The 18,335-nt window shown below is 43.1% G+C and overlaps 1 protein-coding gene across 2 annotated transcripts in view; it reads right to left on the bottom strand.

Moving 5' to 3' along the window:
• Nucleotides 1-572: 572 nt before the first annotated feature.
• The window catches only part of KDM6A (lysine demethylase 6A), a 307,417-nt gene continuing 289,654 nt past the window's right edge, over nucleotides 573-18,335 (bottom strand). For both annotated transcript variants that reach the window (XM_054973328.1, XM_054973329.1), the window contains one exon: nucleotides 573-2,065. In XM_054973328.1, the coding sequence (XP_054829303.1) occupies nucleotides 2,036-2,065 (30 nt within the window). In that variant the 3' untranslated portion in view covers nucleotides 573-2,035. The remainder of the gene's footprint in view (nucleotides 2,066-18,335) is intronic.

The following is an 18,335-nucleotide window of genomic DNA, read 5'->3' as shown; positions in this document are numbered from 1 at the left end:
ATCTCTTCCACCAAAACAATTAGAAAAAGTAAATTAAATTGGCTGTAAATTTCAGTCTGGTTAGTATCTAACCTTCACTCTGATATTTTGTAGTAACATGAGTGCAGGGTTGGATGTTGCTTAAGTTCTTTTGTTCTACTGTTTAAAATGATTTTTGTTTTCCTGGTTGATGGTGGCATTTAAAATCACTTGTATTTCAAATGTTAAAATAGGTAAATTCAGGTTATTAATTAAAACATTTCCCCTTTCCCATCATTTTTCTTTTAGCCCTGTCTACTAGCTGAAGAAAAGGAGGATGTTACTTGTATGGTTTTAAATGTGTTAACTGAACAACTTTGATGTTTTGTTTCAATAACATCAAATATGATACCACAATTTAGGAAATTACAAGTATCGGTTCATTCAATGTATAACTTTATGCATCAGTAAACTAATCTATTGTGATAAATCTTGGATTAGATTTAATGTGCTTCCAAGTAACAAGAAAGAATGGGAGCAAGCTAATAAAATAACATGGTATAAATATCTTAAACTCTAATACGGTGTCCTAAAGGACTTTAATGCTTTAAAAAGTTACCAATTAATCTGAATTACAAAATCAAGAAAAAATATAGCATGAGTTGTACTTAACACAATTTAGCCTGACACTTACTAAAAGAAACAATGGGAGTGTGTAAATCTTGTTTTGGTTGTATTCTCTCTCAAATTCTACTTTATCAATCTTTCTTAAATTTTAAGGTGTTTAAATTTAATCTGAAAAAGGCTATCAAAACAGTAAATACTTCCTGTGAAGTTGCTAATCGTGCTCTCTCTCATTTCTTAGCACTACAATTTGGCATCAGCTATTCGTCCATAATTGCAAGAAGTGCAATTTAACAATAAATCAGTCTGAAGGACATACCATGACTTGAGGATACAGACCATATATTTTTTTTCAAAAATAATCATACTTTTGTAAGCAATATTTTACAGTAGACACCTGAAATCTACCATAGATGTAAAACTTAAAACGAGAAAAATTTAGGCTCTAATTCTTTATACATATATTTATATTCAGTTTTCTATATATATTATATATATACACACAGCACAAGAGTATATATAAAATATATATATATAACCAGTTTCAAAAAACTCAACAAAAACTGGGCACTGTACATAAATTCTTTTTAAAACTCAAACAATACAAAAAATTTAAACATTAAACAATTTTAATAAAAGTTTCTGTACAATGCTAAGCAGTTTTATTTACATATAGAAAATGTAATAGGAGTAGTGTTTGAAATTACAGAACTCCTTAAAATTTCAATGGCAGGTAATCTGGAAAAAATAACAGCATTCCATTCACAAATATTTTCAAGCAATAAATATGTATTTATAAATAGTGTAAATTTACATCAAGATTAGAAACAAAATCACAAATCTGAAGTTTATTCTTTAGTCTATGTGCAACCCATTTATCTTTATCTTTGTGACTTGGCTGTTAATTATTTTAAATTTTATTTAGGAAACAAAAAGTAACCATCATGGTTTCAAAACAAGACAGAATAACAAAAGCGGTAAAAAAAAAAGTATCACCTAATCTTTCACATTAAAAAAAATGTAGCCCAAAGAAAGACTTAAAATGCTAACTACCTTACAAAGAAATGACCAGCTACGCTAGTACTTTTCCAAGAGAAAAATCTGAAGGGGTGAGGGAGAGGAGATGAAACCAATTCATCAGCCCAGAAACAGAGAAATACAAAAGAGGTGGTCTTCAAGTCAGTAGTCTGTATAATGTTGCCAGTTTTGTCAGATATATACAAAACGTGGATTATTTTAAAAATTCAGCTGAATGAGCTTTCTATATTTCAAATTCTGGAGTAGGAGCTGTGCTCTCTCCTGTCCAGTTGGTTGACACTCCGCACTTGGAAGGTTGCATAGACACAGCTTTCAGCCAGCAGCCTTATGGGATCGCTACAAAAATCAGTGGTGCAGAACTGGGTCACTTCCTGAATATCAGAAAAGATTTCATGTAAATGTCCTTGGAAAAATGTCAAGATAAAGATGATGGCAATGGAGGCGCCTGAAAAAAAAAGAGAAAACATAACACATTACTTATTTAGCAGTCTTATAAACTGAACATGTAACCAATGCTATTGAGACTCATCATGGCCCACAAAAGATTTCCCCAAGATGCTTGATTAGAAGATGTATGCTGTTATCACCCCCCTAGTAGTACCTTCTCCAGATTCCCAAGCTTCCTGGTAGTATGTATTCTAGTTCCCTAATCTCAGAGGCCCTACATGTCACCAAAAATTGAGAATGAATGAGATAGAAGGCCATATCTGGGTGTCCCTTTATAGTTTTACTCTCCAAATCAAATATTATGACTAAGATCAGTCAGATTACCAGAAAATTCAGTAATGTGCATGCAATGCAAAATTCTTTTCCTACTGGCTTTGCAAAAGCAGTTACATCTGAGTGCGTGTGGGGGGGTATGACTTCCATGTTCTCAAAAATTAAGTGTCCAAGCAGTATTTCCCTTCCAAAGGTGGTATTTGCAGAAAACCCAAGCTTATAAAACTTAATGAACTGACACCTTAAGACATAAAGGGCAAACTATGTTGCCAATGACTCACTTCTTACCTCCATGCATGTGCAGAATGCGGGGATAAGAAGTGAGTGGGGGCAAAACGGTTTGCCTCCCCAACACATGGTTGTGGGAAGGCCTGGTGCCATGGTGCTGAGCCTTCCTGCTGCCTTGGGGCTGCTCAGCTGGGCAAGGAGAAGGCGAGCAAACTGCCACTTTCTCCCTGCCCTGCTGATCTGCAAGGGGGGGAGGGGCGCAGCGGAGCACCTGCCTGACCGCCTCTCAGCTGGGCAGGGAGAAAGCTTTTTCTTTGCCCAGCTGATCCACGGCCCAGCCAGGTGGCCTGCTGCTGCCCAGCCTGGCGGCTAGCTGTGGCACAAGGCTGCCCGGCCTGCTGCAATGCGGCCGGCCTGGCCTGCTGCAGCCGGTGAGGGCTTGGCCTGCTGCAGCCCACACCAGCCCTGCCCTGCCCCCACTGCTAGAACCCATTGTATTCTTTCACAACAGGCTCTGCCGCTAGTCCACATATATCTGCTTTAGAGCTTCTTGACTGGAACATGACCTTGAAACTGCTGCTCCTCTAAAGACGTTTGCGGCAAGTACCAGCAAGGATATGCTGCTCAAAGACTTGAAAACTAGCAGGATGCATTCTTTTAGTCACCTAGGTAACATGGTGCTGGAAAGACTTTTTAAACAAGCATTCTTAAACAATACTCTCCTTGGTATTTCCTGCACCACCACCACCACTATGAAGAAAGTTTCAAAATAATTATGCAAATAATTTGGAAAGGAAGATAGAAGAACCACTTCTTGATACTTATAGAAAATGGAATTCACCGTAGATATCAAAACAGAGTCAGGTCATGAAAAATGCCTCTTTGCCAAGAGCGCCTTAATTAGAAACCTTATGAGAAAGTGTTAGAGTCACAAGAAAGACAGTTTTTTGGATCCCAGCAAACTGGCCATCAGAGTAGCCAAAATGCTCTGGCTTTTGATGGTCAGTCTCTAGGCAGTTAGATGACCCACTTCTGGAACTGTATATTGGATGTGATCCTAAATGAGGCTGCGCAATAGAAGTCTACATGCTGGTTGCAATGACATGGTGATCAACCTACGCACCAGGCCTGAAGTAGTAGCATTTGTCAAGCATACAACTTTATCTACTCCTAATGGTATCCTGCGTCGCTGAATAGCACACAGCTTCTCTTTTTGATAGCTGGGGGGAGGAGTTCTTTTCCATGTGTCTGAAGAACCTATTATTTACTGGAACACCAAGGAATTTAACATCCACTTGCCCTGTGTAGGCTTTGATGGCTTAATTACTCCATGCTGATATCTGAACTTCCAGCAACATGTTCTGCCCAGAAAAACAGGATTGCATCTACCTGTAATTATTGTTCACCAAGTGTTCTTCTGTGTAGGTACTCATGGGAACTGCGCAGGCGAGCTATGGACATTCCAACTCTCCAAAAGGTGTGAGACGCTCACCTGGCTTTTTCGTGTGCTTATCTAGTGAGAGCGGTTATAAAAGGCAGGGTGAGCGGATCCCTCCCTCGGTTCACTAACCCACCAGTGAAAAGGGGGGAGGGATGTGTGCCTGCACACTGATGAACAACAGTTACAGGTAAATGCAATCCTGTTTTCATCGTTGTATCTCCTGTGCAGTCCCACACGGGAGATTAGCTAGCTAACTTACCCAGGAGATGGGCGTAAAGCTCTTTATCAGAAAAGACTCCTCAGGACTGCTTTGCCAACTTCTGGGTTCCTTCTGGAGACTATATCAATGGCATAATGTTTAATGAATGTGGATGGTGTTGACCAGGTAGCCACCTTGCATAAGTCCACTAAAGGAATGCCCAGGTTGAAGGCTGATGAAGTGGACTGAGCCCTTCTAGAATGTGCTCTGATGTTCAATGGGCATGGTTGATTGGACTGCTTGCAGCACTCCCTAATGAACCATACTATCCAATTTGATATAGACTGAGCTGTGACCTTCTGACCCTTCTTAGGTCCTTTGAAAGAGATGAATAGGTTAGGATCCTTTCAGAAGGCAGTAGTCCTGTCTGAGTAAAAATACAAGGCACGTTTAATGTCCAGTGTGTGAAGAAGTCTTTCGGCCTCTGTAGAGGGTGTGGGAAAGAATACTGGCAAGACAATGTCCTGATTCAAGCAGAAAGCAGAGATGGCCTTGGGTAGAAAAAGAAGGCTTGGACAGAAGATCACCTTGTCTGCAAATATCTTGAGAAAAGGTGGATCATGTCTCAAGGCTTGCAATTCACTCACCATCCTATCTGAGGTTATGGCTACCAAGAAGGCCATTTTAGCAGCTAGAAGCTTAAGTGGGCAGGTAGCTAGAGGCTCAAAAGTTTTATGCATTAGTGCTGTTACAACCAGAGACAGACTCCACTGGGAAGTGGGTCTGGACATGGGAGAGTAAAGGTTAGCTAAACCCTTCAGGAAGGATTTACACTGCGGTTGGGAAAATATGGACCACCCCTGCTGAAAGATGGGTATTTACAAATGAATTTGATAACCTGTTTTGTTAGTTGAACTAGGTAGTGTAGTACAGATGGCAAGAGAGCTGAAGAAGGACCCAACCCGTTGTCTATAGCCCAAAGGGAAAAATGTTTCCATTTGCCCAAGTATGACTTCTTAGTGGAAGGTTTTCTGGCCTGCAGAAGGATTTCTTGGACTGGGGAAGAAAAAGTCAGTCCAGGGGAGACATGAACCAGGCTGTCAGCTTCTGGGTGTCCAGGTCATGGTGAAGAACCACATTGTCCTGCAGAAGGACTGGTAACAGGGGGAACTGGTATATTCTTCCCTGTGACATTATGTACAGGATGGAAAACCAGGCTTGTCTTGGCCAGTAAGGGTAATTACAATAGCCAAGGACCACTCCCTCATCATCTTGCTGAGTTTTAAAGTCATGAGGGAAAGAGGAGGGAAAACATATAGGAGGGTGTCTGACCAAGAGATTTGGAAAGCATCCTTGAGGGATGACTTCCCTTTCCCTGCTTGAGAGCAGTACTGGGGACACCTCTTGCTGAGAGCTGTGGCAAAAAGGTCTATGTTGGGAAACTCCCACATTATAAAGACAGGGTGAAGGAAATCCATCCAGATGGACCATTTGCAGTTCTGGTCTTTGGACTGGCTTAATTCATCTGCTAGAACACTGTTCTTGCCAGCTATGTGGATGGCTATAAGGGGATGTGATGTTCGATACCCCATTCCCAAATCAGGGAAGACTCTTGAGAGAGAGCCAGAGAGGCTGTTCCACCCTGCTTGTTTAAGTAATGCATGGCAGTTGTGTTGTCCATGCACATCTGGACATTCCTGCCTTTCACAAGATGGAATAGAACTTTCAAGGTGTAGTGTATCGTCTTCAGCTCTAAAAGGTGTAACATGGATTTGTGGTGAGACCAAACTCCCTTTCACTTGGTTGTCCCCTGAGAATGCCCCCACAACCCAACAGGGACGCATCCATGTAAATAGAGAGGTGAACTGGGGAGGAACCAAAAGGTATCCCCACGAATAGGTCTCTCTCTCTACCAGGTCAGGGATCTGTGTATGACCCTTGGAACTGAGAACCGTTTGTACGTGTTCTGGTAGTGCAGATGGAACACCCTGATGAACCAATTCCGCAACGGCCAAAGCCAGAGTCTGGCAAATGGCACTATCAGAGTCAGAGAGGCTATAAAACCTAACAGGTTTTGAATTTGTTTTAAACTTTGGTGCCTGAAAGAATGCGCCTTGTTCAGTGTGATTAAGAACTGGTCTATCCTTTCCAGTGTGGGAAAAACCCAAGATAGTGTAGAATCCAACACTACTCCCATGAATGTTACGTTTTGGCAGGGAATGAGAGAAGACTTCTCTGTGTTGACCCACAGACTCAATAGATAAAGGGTTGCCAGGACTAGGGAAGTGTGTTGAGAGAGGGAATCTCTGGACTGGTATACTATGAGCCAATTGTTGAAATAGGGGAAAATAGTGCACCCTTTTCCTCTGAGGTGACTGACCACAACTGCCATAACCTTGGTAAAAAACAGGGCTTTTTTCTGGGAAAAATGGTGGTGGAACTTAGGACTGCACAATGAAGTCACTTTGGGTCAGCTGGAACAAAGCGGGAGGGTTTCTTTTAAGTTTAAATAGCCCTCGGCGAAAATAGTTACATGGCTGGTGGCCTTGCCCCCTGATCTCCAGAGGGGAGTTAGATTGCCCTCCGATTGTCTGGAGATCAGGGGGTGGGACCACCAGCCATGTGACCATTTTCAAGAGGTGCCGGAATTCCGTTCCACCACGTTCCTGCTGAAAAAAAGCCCTGGTAAAAACTCAAGGGGATGAGCTGAAAGGGAGAACCTTTTGGTTCCACATTGAAAATGAAGAAATTTTCTGTAAAGCAGATTTACTGGAACATGAAAATAAACATTTTTTTAAAATCGACAATAACAAACTAGATTTGACTTTCCAATTGGGGTAAAACTTCTCTTAACAATAATATTCTGAACTTTTTTGTAACAATGAACTTGTTTAGAAAGTGGAGGTCAAAAATGGGGTGGGGGCCTCCTAAGAACATAAGAACATAAGAACATAAGCAAAGCCATGTTGGATCAGGCCAGTGGCCCATCCAGTCCAACATTCTGTCACACACAGTGGCTAGAAATCCAGGGCCATCTAAAGGACTGTCAGTGAGGCCAGGACACCAGAAGCCCTCCCACTGCCTTCCTTCCAGCACCAAGACAACAGAGCACCACCTCCCCACAAAGAGAATACCATCTATCTCCTGTGGCTAATAGCCACTGATGGACCTCTGCTCCATATATTTGTCCAGTCCCCTCTTGAAGCTGGCAATGCTTGTAGCTGCCACCACCTCCTGTGGCAACGAATTCCATGTGTTTATCACCCTTTGTGTAAAGTAGTATTTTCTTCTATCTGTTCTAACCCGACTGCTCAATAATTTCATAGAGTGCCCACGAGTTCTTGTATTGTGAGAAAGGGAGAAAAACACATCTTTCTCTACCTTCTCTAACCCGTGCATTATCTTGTAAACCTCTATCATGTCTCCCCTCAGTCGTCTTTTCTCCAGGCTAAAGAGCCCCAAGCGCCTCAATCTTTCCTCATAGGGAAAGTGCTCCAACCCTTTAATCATTTTAGTTGCCCTTCTCTGTACTTTTTCCAGTGCTATGATATCTTTTTTAAGGTGTGGTGACCAGAACTGTACACAGTACTCCAAATGAGGCCTCACCATCGATTTATACAGAGGCATTATGATACCGGCTGATTTGTTTTCAATCCCTTTCCTAATAACCCCTAGCATAGCATTAGCTTTTTTTATGGCAGTCGCACACTGTGCTGACGTTTTTAGTGTGTTATATATCATGACTCCAAGATCTCTCTCTTGGTCAGTCTCCGCCAGTTCAGACCCCATCAACTTGTATTTATATTTTGGATTTTTGGTTCCAATGTGCATTACTTTGCACTTGGCTACATTGAACCTCATTTGCCACATGGATGCTCACTCTTCTAGCCTCGACAGATCCCTTTGGAGTGCCTCACAATCCTCTCTGGCTTTCACCACCCTGAACAATTTCGTGTCATCTGCAAATTTAGCCACTTCACTGCTTAATCCCAATTCCAAATAATTAATAAACAAGTTAAAAAGCATTGGACCCAATACCGACCCCTGTGGCACCCCACTGCTCACCACCCTCCACTGTGAGAAGTGCCCGTTTATACTCACTCTCTGTTTCCTATTAATTAGCCAGTTTTCGATCCACAAGAGGACACACACCTGATTTTTTGTCCACCATGAAATAGCGTGAAAAGACCCCAATTGGAACCATAGTTTGGAACCAGTTCTATAGCCTGTTTTAGTAACATGGTCTGGACTATCTTCACTAGCAAGGTGAAGAGAGGTTGGACAGAGGAGGAGCATTGGGAGGAATGGACATGACAGTAACTGTGCTGGATTATGAACAACACCCAGGACTCTTGGGTGATTGCCAGGCAGGTAGGGGAAGCGACTGGTTGAGAAGGAGGGGAGGAGACAGCTTAGCATCAAAATCTGTGTTTGTTTGAGCCCACTTTCGGTAGAAAATCAACTTTCATCCGAAGGACTACTTTCTCCGCATGAATCTTCAGATAGGGAGAGTCACAGGACGATGCAGCTAACTCCTCCACCCTCCTGGCTGAGGTGACAGCCACCAAAAAGGCCACCTTCATGGATAGGAAACATAATGGGCAAGTGGCCAAGGGTTCAAAAGGTTTAGACATAAATCGGGTCAAAACCAAAGGTGACCATTGGGGAACGATCGCCCTGACTGGAGGAAACAAATAGTTTAACCCTCTTAAAAATAATTTAGCCATGCAATGATCTATCGGAGGCTGCTAAGCACGTGCAGTCTGGCCAAAGGTACTACCGCGCTGGTAGCTGCCATGCAACCCAACAAGGTTTGCAGGAATCGGGCCAACTGAAAACGACACTTGAGAAGTTTCCTAATGAGAGACTTAATCCTTAGGGCCCTCTCAGGGGGTAAGAAGCCTGCATCCCTGGAGCCATCCAGAATCATACGTATAAACTGAATAGTTCTGGAGGGAGTAAGTTTATATTTCTTTTACTTGATAAATAACCCCAAACGTAGACAAACTGCTAAAGTGACAGAGACCTGTCTAGTGACATCCTCAGCTGAATGCCCAACAATCAGCCAATCATCCAGATAGGGAAAAATACAACATCCCTGGAGTCTCAGGTGGGTCACTAATACTCCTATGCACTTAGTGAAAACCCTCGGGGCTGTAGACAACCCAAACAGCAAAACTCTGTATTGAAAAATACATGTGCCATAAGAAAAACGAAGGGATTTTTTATGCTCCGGAAAAATAGAAATATGAAAGTAGGCATCTTTCAGGTCCATGACCGCGAACCAGGAATTGAAAGGTAACAGGGTCAGAACTGCCTGTAAGGTAATCATCTTAAACTTACAAACTTTAATGAACTTACTCAGGTTCTGAAGGTCCAGAATGGGCCAGAGGCCTCCATCCTTCTTTTCTATCACAAACAATTTAGAATAGAAGCCTAACACAAAGGATTGGCCAGTAACCTCCTCAATGGCTCCCTTTTTTAACAGAGCTGAAAGCTCAGCTAACACCCCTGGCTGAGAAGTCTCAGAAGAAAAAACAGGGAGTCATAAGTAAGGTAACTGTAAAAACTCCTTTATAACCAACTTTAACTATTTGTTGAATCCAAACATCAGATGTTATGTTACACCATTCAGAAAAGTAGACACTCATCAGCCTGACTCCAAACAGCGGGTCAGGGCCCTGTAATTGTTAGAATTGTTTATGCGTTTGTGGCTGCTCTTTGGCATGCTGTTGGTGCATGCCTTGCTTGCCCTTTTGATTTTGCCTCCGTCTGGAAAATGAGGACTGTGGGATCTGGTAAGACCTTTGGGCCTGGTAAGCATACCCCTGGTACGGTTGATAATGGTGTTGGTGGCCCCTCTGGAAGGATCAGTAATGCAATCTAGACGGGGTCTGCTGCTGATGGTGTGGAAGGACGCCTTCTTCGACAGTCACTTTTTTTTTCAGAAAAGAGGGTGTTCCCATCAAAATGGAGAGCCTCCACCTTGCTTCTGGTGTCTGCAGGCAACGCTTTTGTTCATAGCCATCCATAGCGACAGAGCACCACAGATGACAGCAGTGACCTAGCAGAAGTATCTGCCATATTTCTGCTAGCATTGATGTGGTGTGGGATAAACAGACCGCTTCCTCCTTTATGACTCTCATGAAAATCTTTGGGTAATTTCGGAATGAAGGTAGCCACCTTATTCCATAGTAGGAGCTGATATGTGGCCATCATTCCTGCATAGTTTGTAATCTTCACCTCAAAGGTGGCTGAGGTGTAAAATTTGTGCCCCATAGCATCTAGCCGTCTGCTCTCTTTATCAGAAGGAACCAAAAGTGAACCCTGTTTAGGCTTTGATTGCATTTCCTCAGTCACCAACCACGATGGAGGAGGGTGAACAGAGAGGAAAGGACAAAGATCATCCTTCATTCTAAATAGGTTCTCAACCTTCCTGTTAGTAACTGGGGTGGATGCAGGTTTCAGGTTCAGACCCTTGAGTAACTCTATAAAGCCCTCTATTACAGGGAAGGCGAGAGTAGGGGTGGACCCAGAATAAATGTGCTGCAAGATTTTATCTGTAAATTTTGGCTCAGTAGATGTAATATCAATGTCCAGGGCTTTGGCCATGCATCGAAGCAGTTCATTATAAGCCCTGAAGTAATCTGTGGGAGATGCTTCATCAGCAGGACCAATTTCCCTTTCCGACGAATCAGATGGGGCGAGATGCTAGCTGTTAAGGTGTTCAGCGCTTCTCGCAAGGTCTGTTTCAGAAGGTTGCAGGATCCATCTCGAGCCTGCATAGGAATAAGCCCGTAAAGAGGACCTGGAATCCCTCCTATAATGGGGCTCAGAATAGCAAGAACCTTCCCTATGATGGCTATAAGGGATCGGTTCCTCCATCAGTCGATTATCCCTTGAGTAACTTCTGCAGGAGTAAGGGCTCCGTCTGTGTCTAGAATGACCACTCCGTTCCTGGGATGATCTAGAGGACCAGGAGCCACGAGAGGCAGATCTAGCCCCCCCCCCGACGGGGTAGGGGGTTTAGCCATCAACGTCACCTCCTCATCTTGTGCAGCCTTGGAGCGGGGAGTGCTACGAGACGATGAATGGTCTCCTGAGCCTCTGCGTTTCTTTCCCAAAGGTTCGGAACCACCTTCTCTCGAACGTTCTGGTAATGGTTCCGACAGCATGCTCTCCAGGATCGCTTTAACTTGCTTAGAAGAATGTTTGAGCTTCTTCTTCTTCTTCTCCGGGCTAGACCCTGTCGATCCTGGAACTGGCGTCGGATCCGAAGTCTTCAGTTCCAAAGAAGGAGACGTGATTGCCAGTGCTGAAGATGCTTGACTCCGAGGAGCCTTCGGATCCGGTGTCCTCTGGGGGGATGCGGGCACTGCTATCAACGTCGAAGGGGTCCGACTCCAAGGAGTCTTTGAACCGGTTCCGAGGAGCTTCGGACTGAGGCGGCGGTCGACTCGGGCAGTGGTCTAGGCTCTGAATGGCTTGGCGATGGGCGAGAGTGGGGTGTCTTTGAGCTGGATGATCCTGGACCGGTCTGGGTCATGAACTAGACGGGGCAGATGGTTGTGCCGCAGCTGGTGGATCTGTAGTTGCCATAGCCCGTTTCCACAGGGAAGCTTGCAGCCTGCCCGCCTGCTCTGGCCTTCGAGGTGAAGGCACGCCAGTGTTTACATGTTTGAGTGTTGTGGGTTTCCCCCAAGCAATACAGACAACTCGAACGGCCATCTGACCTTTTCATTTTTCTATCGCAGGACACAGTGCTTGAAAAGCGAAGTATCCAACATTATTGAATGAACTTGAAGAAGAGAAGAGCTGGAAACCTTTACCATTGGCGGCAAAAGAGGAACTGAGGGTATGTCGGGGGCGCCCTGCCTCTTAGAAGCTGTCTTTGGTGGGTGGCGGCCGCGCATGCGTATAGAGAGGCGAGGGCGCCATCTGGTGGTTCTGAGCGATGGAAATCTCCGAAATTGGCAGGCCTGCGTGTGTACATTCCCATGTGGGACTGCACAGTCAGACCGTCCATCAAAAAGAGGTTGCATTCGAGGTCATCTCGAAAGAAGTAGTGTGGTGGCAGGTATAGGCCTGGGGAGCCATCAAAGCCATAAGCATAATAATGATATGGAGATTTGTAAAGGGGGTACTGGACTCAAGGACATCTATGGCTCCTAGCCACCTCAAGGCAACTCTCGCTCTCAGTTGGAACCGAAGAGGTTTTCTGTTTCTGTGTAGGTCATACAGGGGAAAGCAGCAATGGAGATAAAGCTCTCTTCAATTCCTCGATGTCCAGGATTTCACCCTCTAAGAGGGAAGGAATGGTGGCCGAATGACACCTCGGAGTTGGAGTTCTTGGAACCGCAGGTGGGCTTGATGTTACCAAGGTAGATGGAGCCGAAGCTGAGGACTGTTTCTTCTTGTGCGACTTCAGAGTCGCGTGCTTATCAGCATACTTCACCTTAAGCTTAGACTTTTTCGACAGCGGCTTGGCTTGACACTGAGATGGGCCTGGGACTCTAGCAGCAGGAACTGACTGGTTCATAGTATCGGCAATTAGAGCTGAAGTAGATGGGAGGTACTGAGGAGGTCTGTTTTGGACGCTACAGTCCTTGTCTGGCAGCTTTTGAAACTTCAGCGTTGGATGTGCCCTTCAGGGCTGACTCCCGTAGAGCCACTTTTAAATGTGACACGCCTGTTCATGGTGTGCTTCAAGCATAAATTGCTTGCAAACACTACACCACAGGGTGTCATGGCCCTCGCCCAGGCACGAGGCATTTGTTGTGCCCATCACATTGGGCCATCCCGGACCCACACTTGAGGCACTTCTTGAACAGTGCCTTCAAAGCCATGGCTCCAAAGGCTGGAAACAAGCGTCTTCTTTTTTTCTCGAATGGAATCAAGGAGAGGAGCTCGAAGCATGTCCTTCTTCACCGGCAGCTAAAGAAGAACTGAGGGAGAGATCTGCTCGTCCTGCCTTCTATAGCTGCGCCCACTAGAAAAGCACATGAAAAAGCTAGGTGAATGTCTTATGCCTTTTGGAGTTTTGGAACGTCTGCTGCTGGCCTGTGCATGCACAGTTCCCATGTGAGACGGCACAGAAGACCACAGCATCTTTCTGGCTTTTTTCATGCCACTGCTGAGCATATTCTGCTTTGCCTATTTATGTAAGCTGTCTATTGCCTATGTATGTAGTTCCTTGTCTGTGTGAAATATGACATGCTGATCTCTGAACTGAAGGGCTAGTTTGATTAACCTCAGTTCCAGCCAACTGACATTCGTCCATGGTGACATCACTCCCTCTCTGCTCCCATTGACATTTGTGAGACACTGGTCCTCTATCTATGTTCCAAAAGATCCCATCTTGATGGGCTTCCTTACTAAAAGGTTTGCTTCTGTCATAAGAACTCTGTGAGATCTTTACTACAATACTTCTATCCCACTTTCCCCTTAAAATGGCTTACAAACACTGTGTGTTAAGTGGGTACTGCAACAAAATTTAACATAGTATAAACAGTAGCTTAACCATAATTAACAAACCCGAAAGAGAAAATCTCAGACTTTTTTTCAACAACATTGTTAAACAACTCAGGTGTGGAAACATTGAAGAGAAAATCCTGACAGGATCTAACTTGGTGCGCAGGTTCATACTAAAAGAGGTTGTCAGGGTTGGGCGCAAGCAGGACAAAGGCCAGTTCTTTAAGTATACACAGGAGCAATTTAAAACTTTTTTTATTCTAAAGGTAGAAGATATGTAGGTAAAGGTAAAGGTAGTCCCCCTGTGCAAGCACCGAGTCATTACTGACCCATGGGGGGACGTCACATCACAACTTTTCTTGGCAGACTTTTTACGGGGTGGTTTGCCATTGCCTTCCCCAGTCATCTACACTTTACCCCCAGGAAACTGGGTACTCATTTTACTGACCTCGGAAGGATGGAAGGCTGAGTGAACCTTGAGCCGGCTACCTGAACGCAGCTTCCACCGGGATTGAACTCAAGTCGTGAGCAGAGCTTGGACTGCAGTACTACAGCTTACCACTCTGCGCCACGGGGCTCTTCTGGAAGATATGTACCAGGTGCCATTTTGAATTTTAATTTAAAAGTTACTTCCCTTCTCTTATTTGGTGTTTCTATTTGGATAAATTCTGTTATCAAGAATTGGATCATCCACTCTTACAACTTCTTTGGAAACTTCTGAATGCTCTTCAAGTGGAGTTTGCCCAAAAGATCATTGAAAGCTAGGCTTGTCATTCTGCATTTAATTTGAAGCTCAAGGTGGTCTATAGTGAGAAAGGGTATCTGCATGCATTGAATCTGCATTCTTTTCGATGAAAATTTTAGTTAAAAAATTAATGCTGTTATTGCTTGATGAAAAGTCATGGGAAGTATGAAATCCTTGCTCTGAACAAGAAACATATTACTAACCTCAACTTTCTTAGTAAATTCAGAGCTCACTTTGTTTGCTCTCTCTCATGTTTTGGTATCCCCCCCCTCCCCGCTCAAATCTTCCTTCTTATGCATATTATTTATCATTCAATACGCAAAGACTTTCTGCCTGGCTAAACTAAATGCTAATCCTTCTAAAGTTTGTCAGGGCAGATTTATGAATATACCATATTCTGATCATCTTTGCCCATCCCTTTAGGTAAGAGATAACCTCGTTTCATATTATTTTTGAGGATTTTAGAGCTCTTTTTATTATGCCTCATTTACCCTTGTCATTCTAAATTTTCATTTTTAGATGCTCCATCTTTTTTACTTTGTGATAGGGATCCTAAAATTACTCTATCAGTCGCTAATTTTTTCTCAGTACTGTCATCCCTTAAGTCATAATTATTTTTGCTGCTGAAGAGCATTGACCCATGGAGCTTCTATGGGAGACGGGAAAGGTAAGCATGTGGATCCCAGGCCATAAAAGGCATTAAAGCTCCTTCAATAGAGTCTAGAAACATACAGGTAATCAATAAAGTTGTTTCAAAATAAACATAATATGGTACATATATGAGATACCGACTGAGGTGTCCAGATTATCTCTAAGTGGCAGCCCAATGCACAGCACTGTCTAGCCTCAAAGTTATAGAGACATAGATCAACATGGCTAGAGCTGCTGGGTCTAAGAGGGGAGACAATTTCCATGCTAAATGCAGATGGACCTTTGCAACCATATTGACTTGATTTTTTAACAGGGCAGGAATAGATTTTCCAGGCAGAGTCTATCAAATTAAGTACCACTCCATCCAGCACAAAATTTACAAACCCCTCCAGTACATCAGTCTTACTCTGATAGTGCTAATATTTTTCTCCCCATATAACTTAATCAAGTAAGGCAGCAATCCAAATTACAAATGGTTGGCTTCACAGTCTCCAGGATCCTGTCAACATTGATCAGGGAAACCAACCAAAATCTATTTATGCACAAGTCTAACAACACAGATGATACTTCTGGTACCTGATTTGCTCCCAAATTCTGTGGCTAAAATAAAGCCTGGGTTACATGCAAACAGGAGAGAAAATTGTGAACATGTGAGCCAGCTGAATAAGTTGTTTTAACAGGCAGAGCTAAGAAAGGCAACCCAGAGACAAAACAGCCAATAAGAACAGCATTCTGAATGCACCAATAGGTGGTGTGCTTGAGGATTTAAGAGGTGATAGGGAGAAGTTAGACGGAGAATACAGAAAGAAGTTAGGCTTTGTTAGTTAGTTTAACTAAAGTGTTAATATTATCTAAAGTTGTTTTTTTAAATAGACATGGGATGGTTTTTGTGTAAAGTGAACACCATTTGTCAGTTTTAACTCAGTGATTGTTCCAGGTTTGGGTTAAATTTCCTGCTGGAAACACCAATGCAGTGGGTTAGGCAGGAAAGTGAAATTGTGTTGGGAGGAGAAATCCAATGTTAGATATCCATAACAGGTGTTTACAGTCATCTTGGTCAAAAAGTAATATGCATAAAATCAAGAACACAAACCATGAAATTTGTTTTATTAGAAACAATCCTAAGACATGTAACAGTGTTCACTGTTGTCATTGGGTTGGTCCTAATATTTATTTATTTATTTATTTATTTATTTATTTATTTATTTATTTATTTATTTATTTATTTATTTATTAAATCGCATTTCTAGACTGCCCTCCCCGTCAGACGGGCTCAGGGCGGTTTAACAGCAGCTTAAAACAATAAAAACATTATAAAAACATTAAAACATCATATCATACAAGATATTACATGGATTGTGCTCTCTCTGAATAAGACCTAGGCTGAGTATCTACTCCGATCCTTTTTGCAGGTAATTTAAACCCTAGGCTTGGCCAGCAAAAGTGCTCTTTGCTTGAAGCCTGTGGCCCTGCATTTGCTAAGCCAGCAAAACCAACGGTAACCCAAGATATCTTCATGGATCATTAACTGTTTCTACTGGGGCCATGATGCGTTGTCTATACTTGTTTAAAGTTATACTGTTTTTATTTTACTCTGTAAGCTATTTTGGATTACCAGCATGGGAGAAATGTGGGACCTTACAGGGCTTCAAACGAACTCTGTGTATGCTCTATTACAGTGGTCCTCAATCTTTTTGATCCTGCAAGCACCTTTGGAATTCTGACAAGGGGCGGTGGGTTCAACCACAAAATGGCTACCACAGGAGGTGGAACCAACCACAAAATGGCTTCCACTAGAGGCAGAGCCAACCACAAAATGTCAGGGAATGAGGTCAAGCATAATTCTAATAGTAAATCTTTAACATTTCAGGCAGAAGCTCATTTTACCAGAATTCCTTCTGAAACAAACACACGATTTAGAAGTATTTTCTCACTTACACACAATTCATCTTAAATCAAGAGATCCTTGTTTTGTGATGGCAGCTACTGCTGAAGCAATGTATTTTTGAATCTGCACAGTCAGTCAAATCTTCATCTACTTTTTAAAACCTTTGGTGGGCACCAGGAAAGGAGACTCTGTGCACCACAATGCCATGTTGTGGATTTCTGTTTTATAAGAAATCATGGAAGAAGACTTCCATCACTGATTCCCCACTTTGTCTGTTCTAGATCATTAGTAAACCAAGGTACTGGAGTTCTCACAGGGGGAGGGAAAGGGTGCTGGGGAAAAGCATGGTATCACAAAAAGATTGCAAGCATCACTGTCAGGGGTTTAAAATTCTCCAAGAGCATCCTGGAAACCAGATGGATCCCCGAGTAATTCCAATGGATCCCTGCACCTTGTGGGAGGGAGAACAGACCATTGGATACTTACTATGAAGGGATCTTCTCCTCTGAGGAAAGGAGATCTTGATGTGTAATTCCCAACCTCCAATCAGGGAGGCTGAAATAAAGTCTTTCTACTTCCTACCTCCTTGGTGGGAGTCACCCATCTCAATTCTAGCGACTCTGAAAGTGTCCTAAACTATCTAATACTCTAGAAGACAGTAACAAAAAGAAAATGAGTAACAGCAAGGTAATGAAACACTAGGACAGGAAGTGGTCCTGTTGAACAGAAGAGTGCAGAATGTCAACTACTTTGGGAGAGACAAGATGTCCTCCTTTCCTCAGAGGAGAAGGACCCTTCATGGTAAGTCTCCAATTGCCTGTTCTCCCTCTAAGGCAGAGGACATCTTGGTGGGGCCTCCCAAAGCAGTCTCCTCATTTTTAAGGCGGATCATCATCCTTTGATTGTAAAATATGTTGTAACTCTATTCTGCCAGATGTTGCATCAGCTGAGTTGTAGATGTTCATCTTGTAGTACCTTACAAATGTGAATATTGATGATGCAGGTGGCTATCTTGCAGACCTCTTCAACTGTAGCATGTCTGGTAAAGGCCATGTTGGTTACAGAGCTTCAAACTGAATGAGTGGTAATCTTAGCTGGTTTGTCTAATTTTGAACTTTGTAAGCTTCAAGAATGCAAGCCTTAAGAGCACTGTTGATGGTTGATTTTGACATCCTCATCCCTTTATTTGGTGGAGAGATGGAAATGATAAGGAATCAACTTTCCTAGTATGTTCTGTTCTGCAGATGAAGGTTTTTAGTGCGTCTTACATTTAATGTATGCCACAACCGTTCCTGAGAAGGAGTGGGATTCGGACAAAATGATGGAGGACAGATTTCCTGAGATTTATGGAAAGGTGAATTCACCTTCAATT

The sequence above is a fragment of the Eublepharis macularius genome, chromosome 3, assembly GCF_028583425.1.
Source record: "Eublepharis macularius isolate TG4126 chromosome 3, MPM_Emac_v1.0, whole genome shotgun sequence".
NCBI lineage: Eukaryota > Metazoa > Chordata > Lepidosauria > Squamata > Eublepharidae > Eublepharis > Eublepharis macularius.
This window is presented reverse-complemented; position numbering and strand designations above follow the sequence as displayed.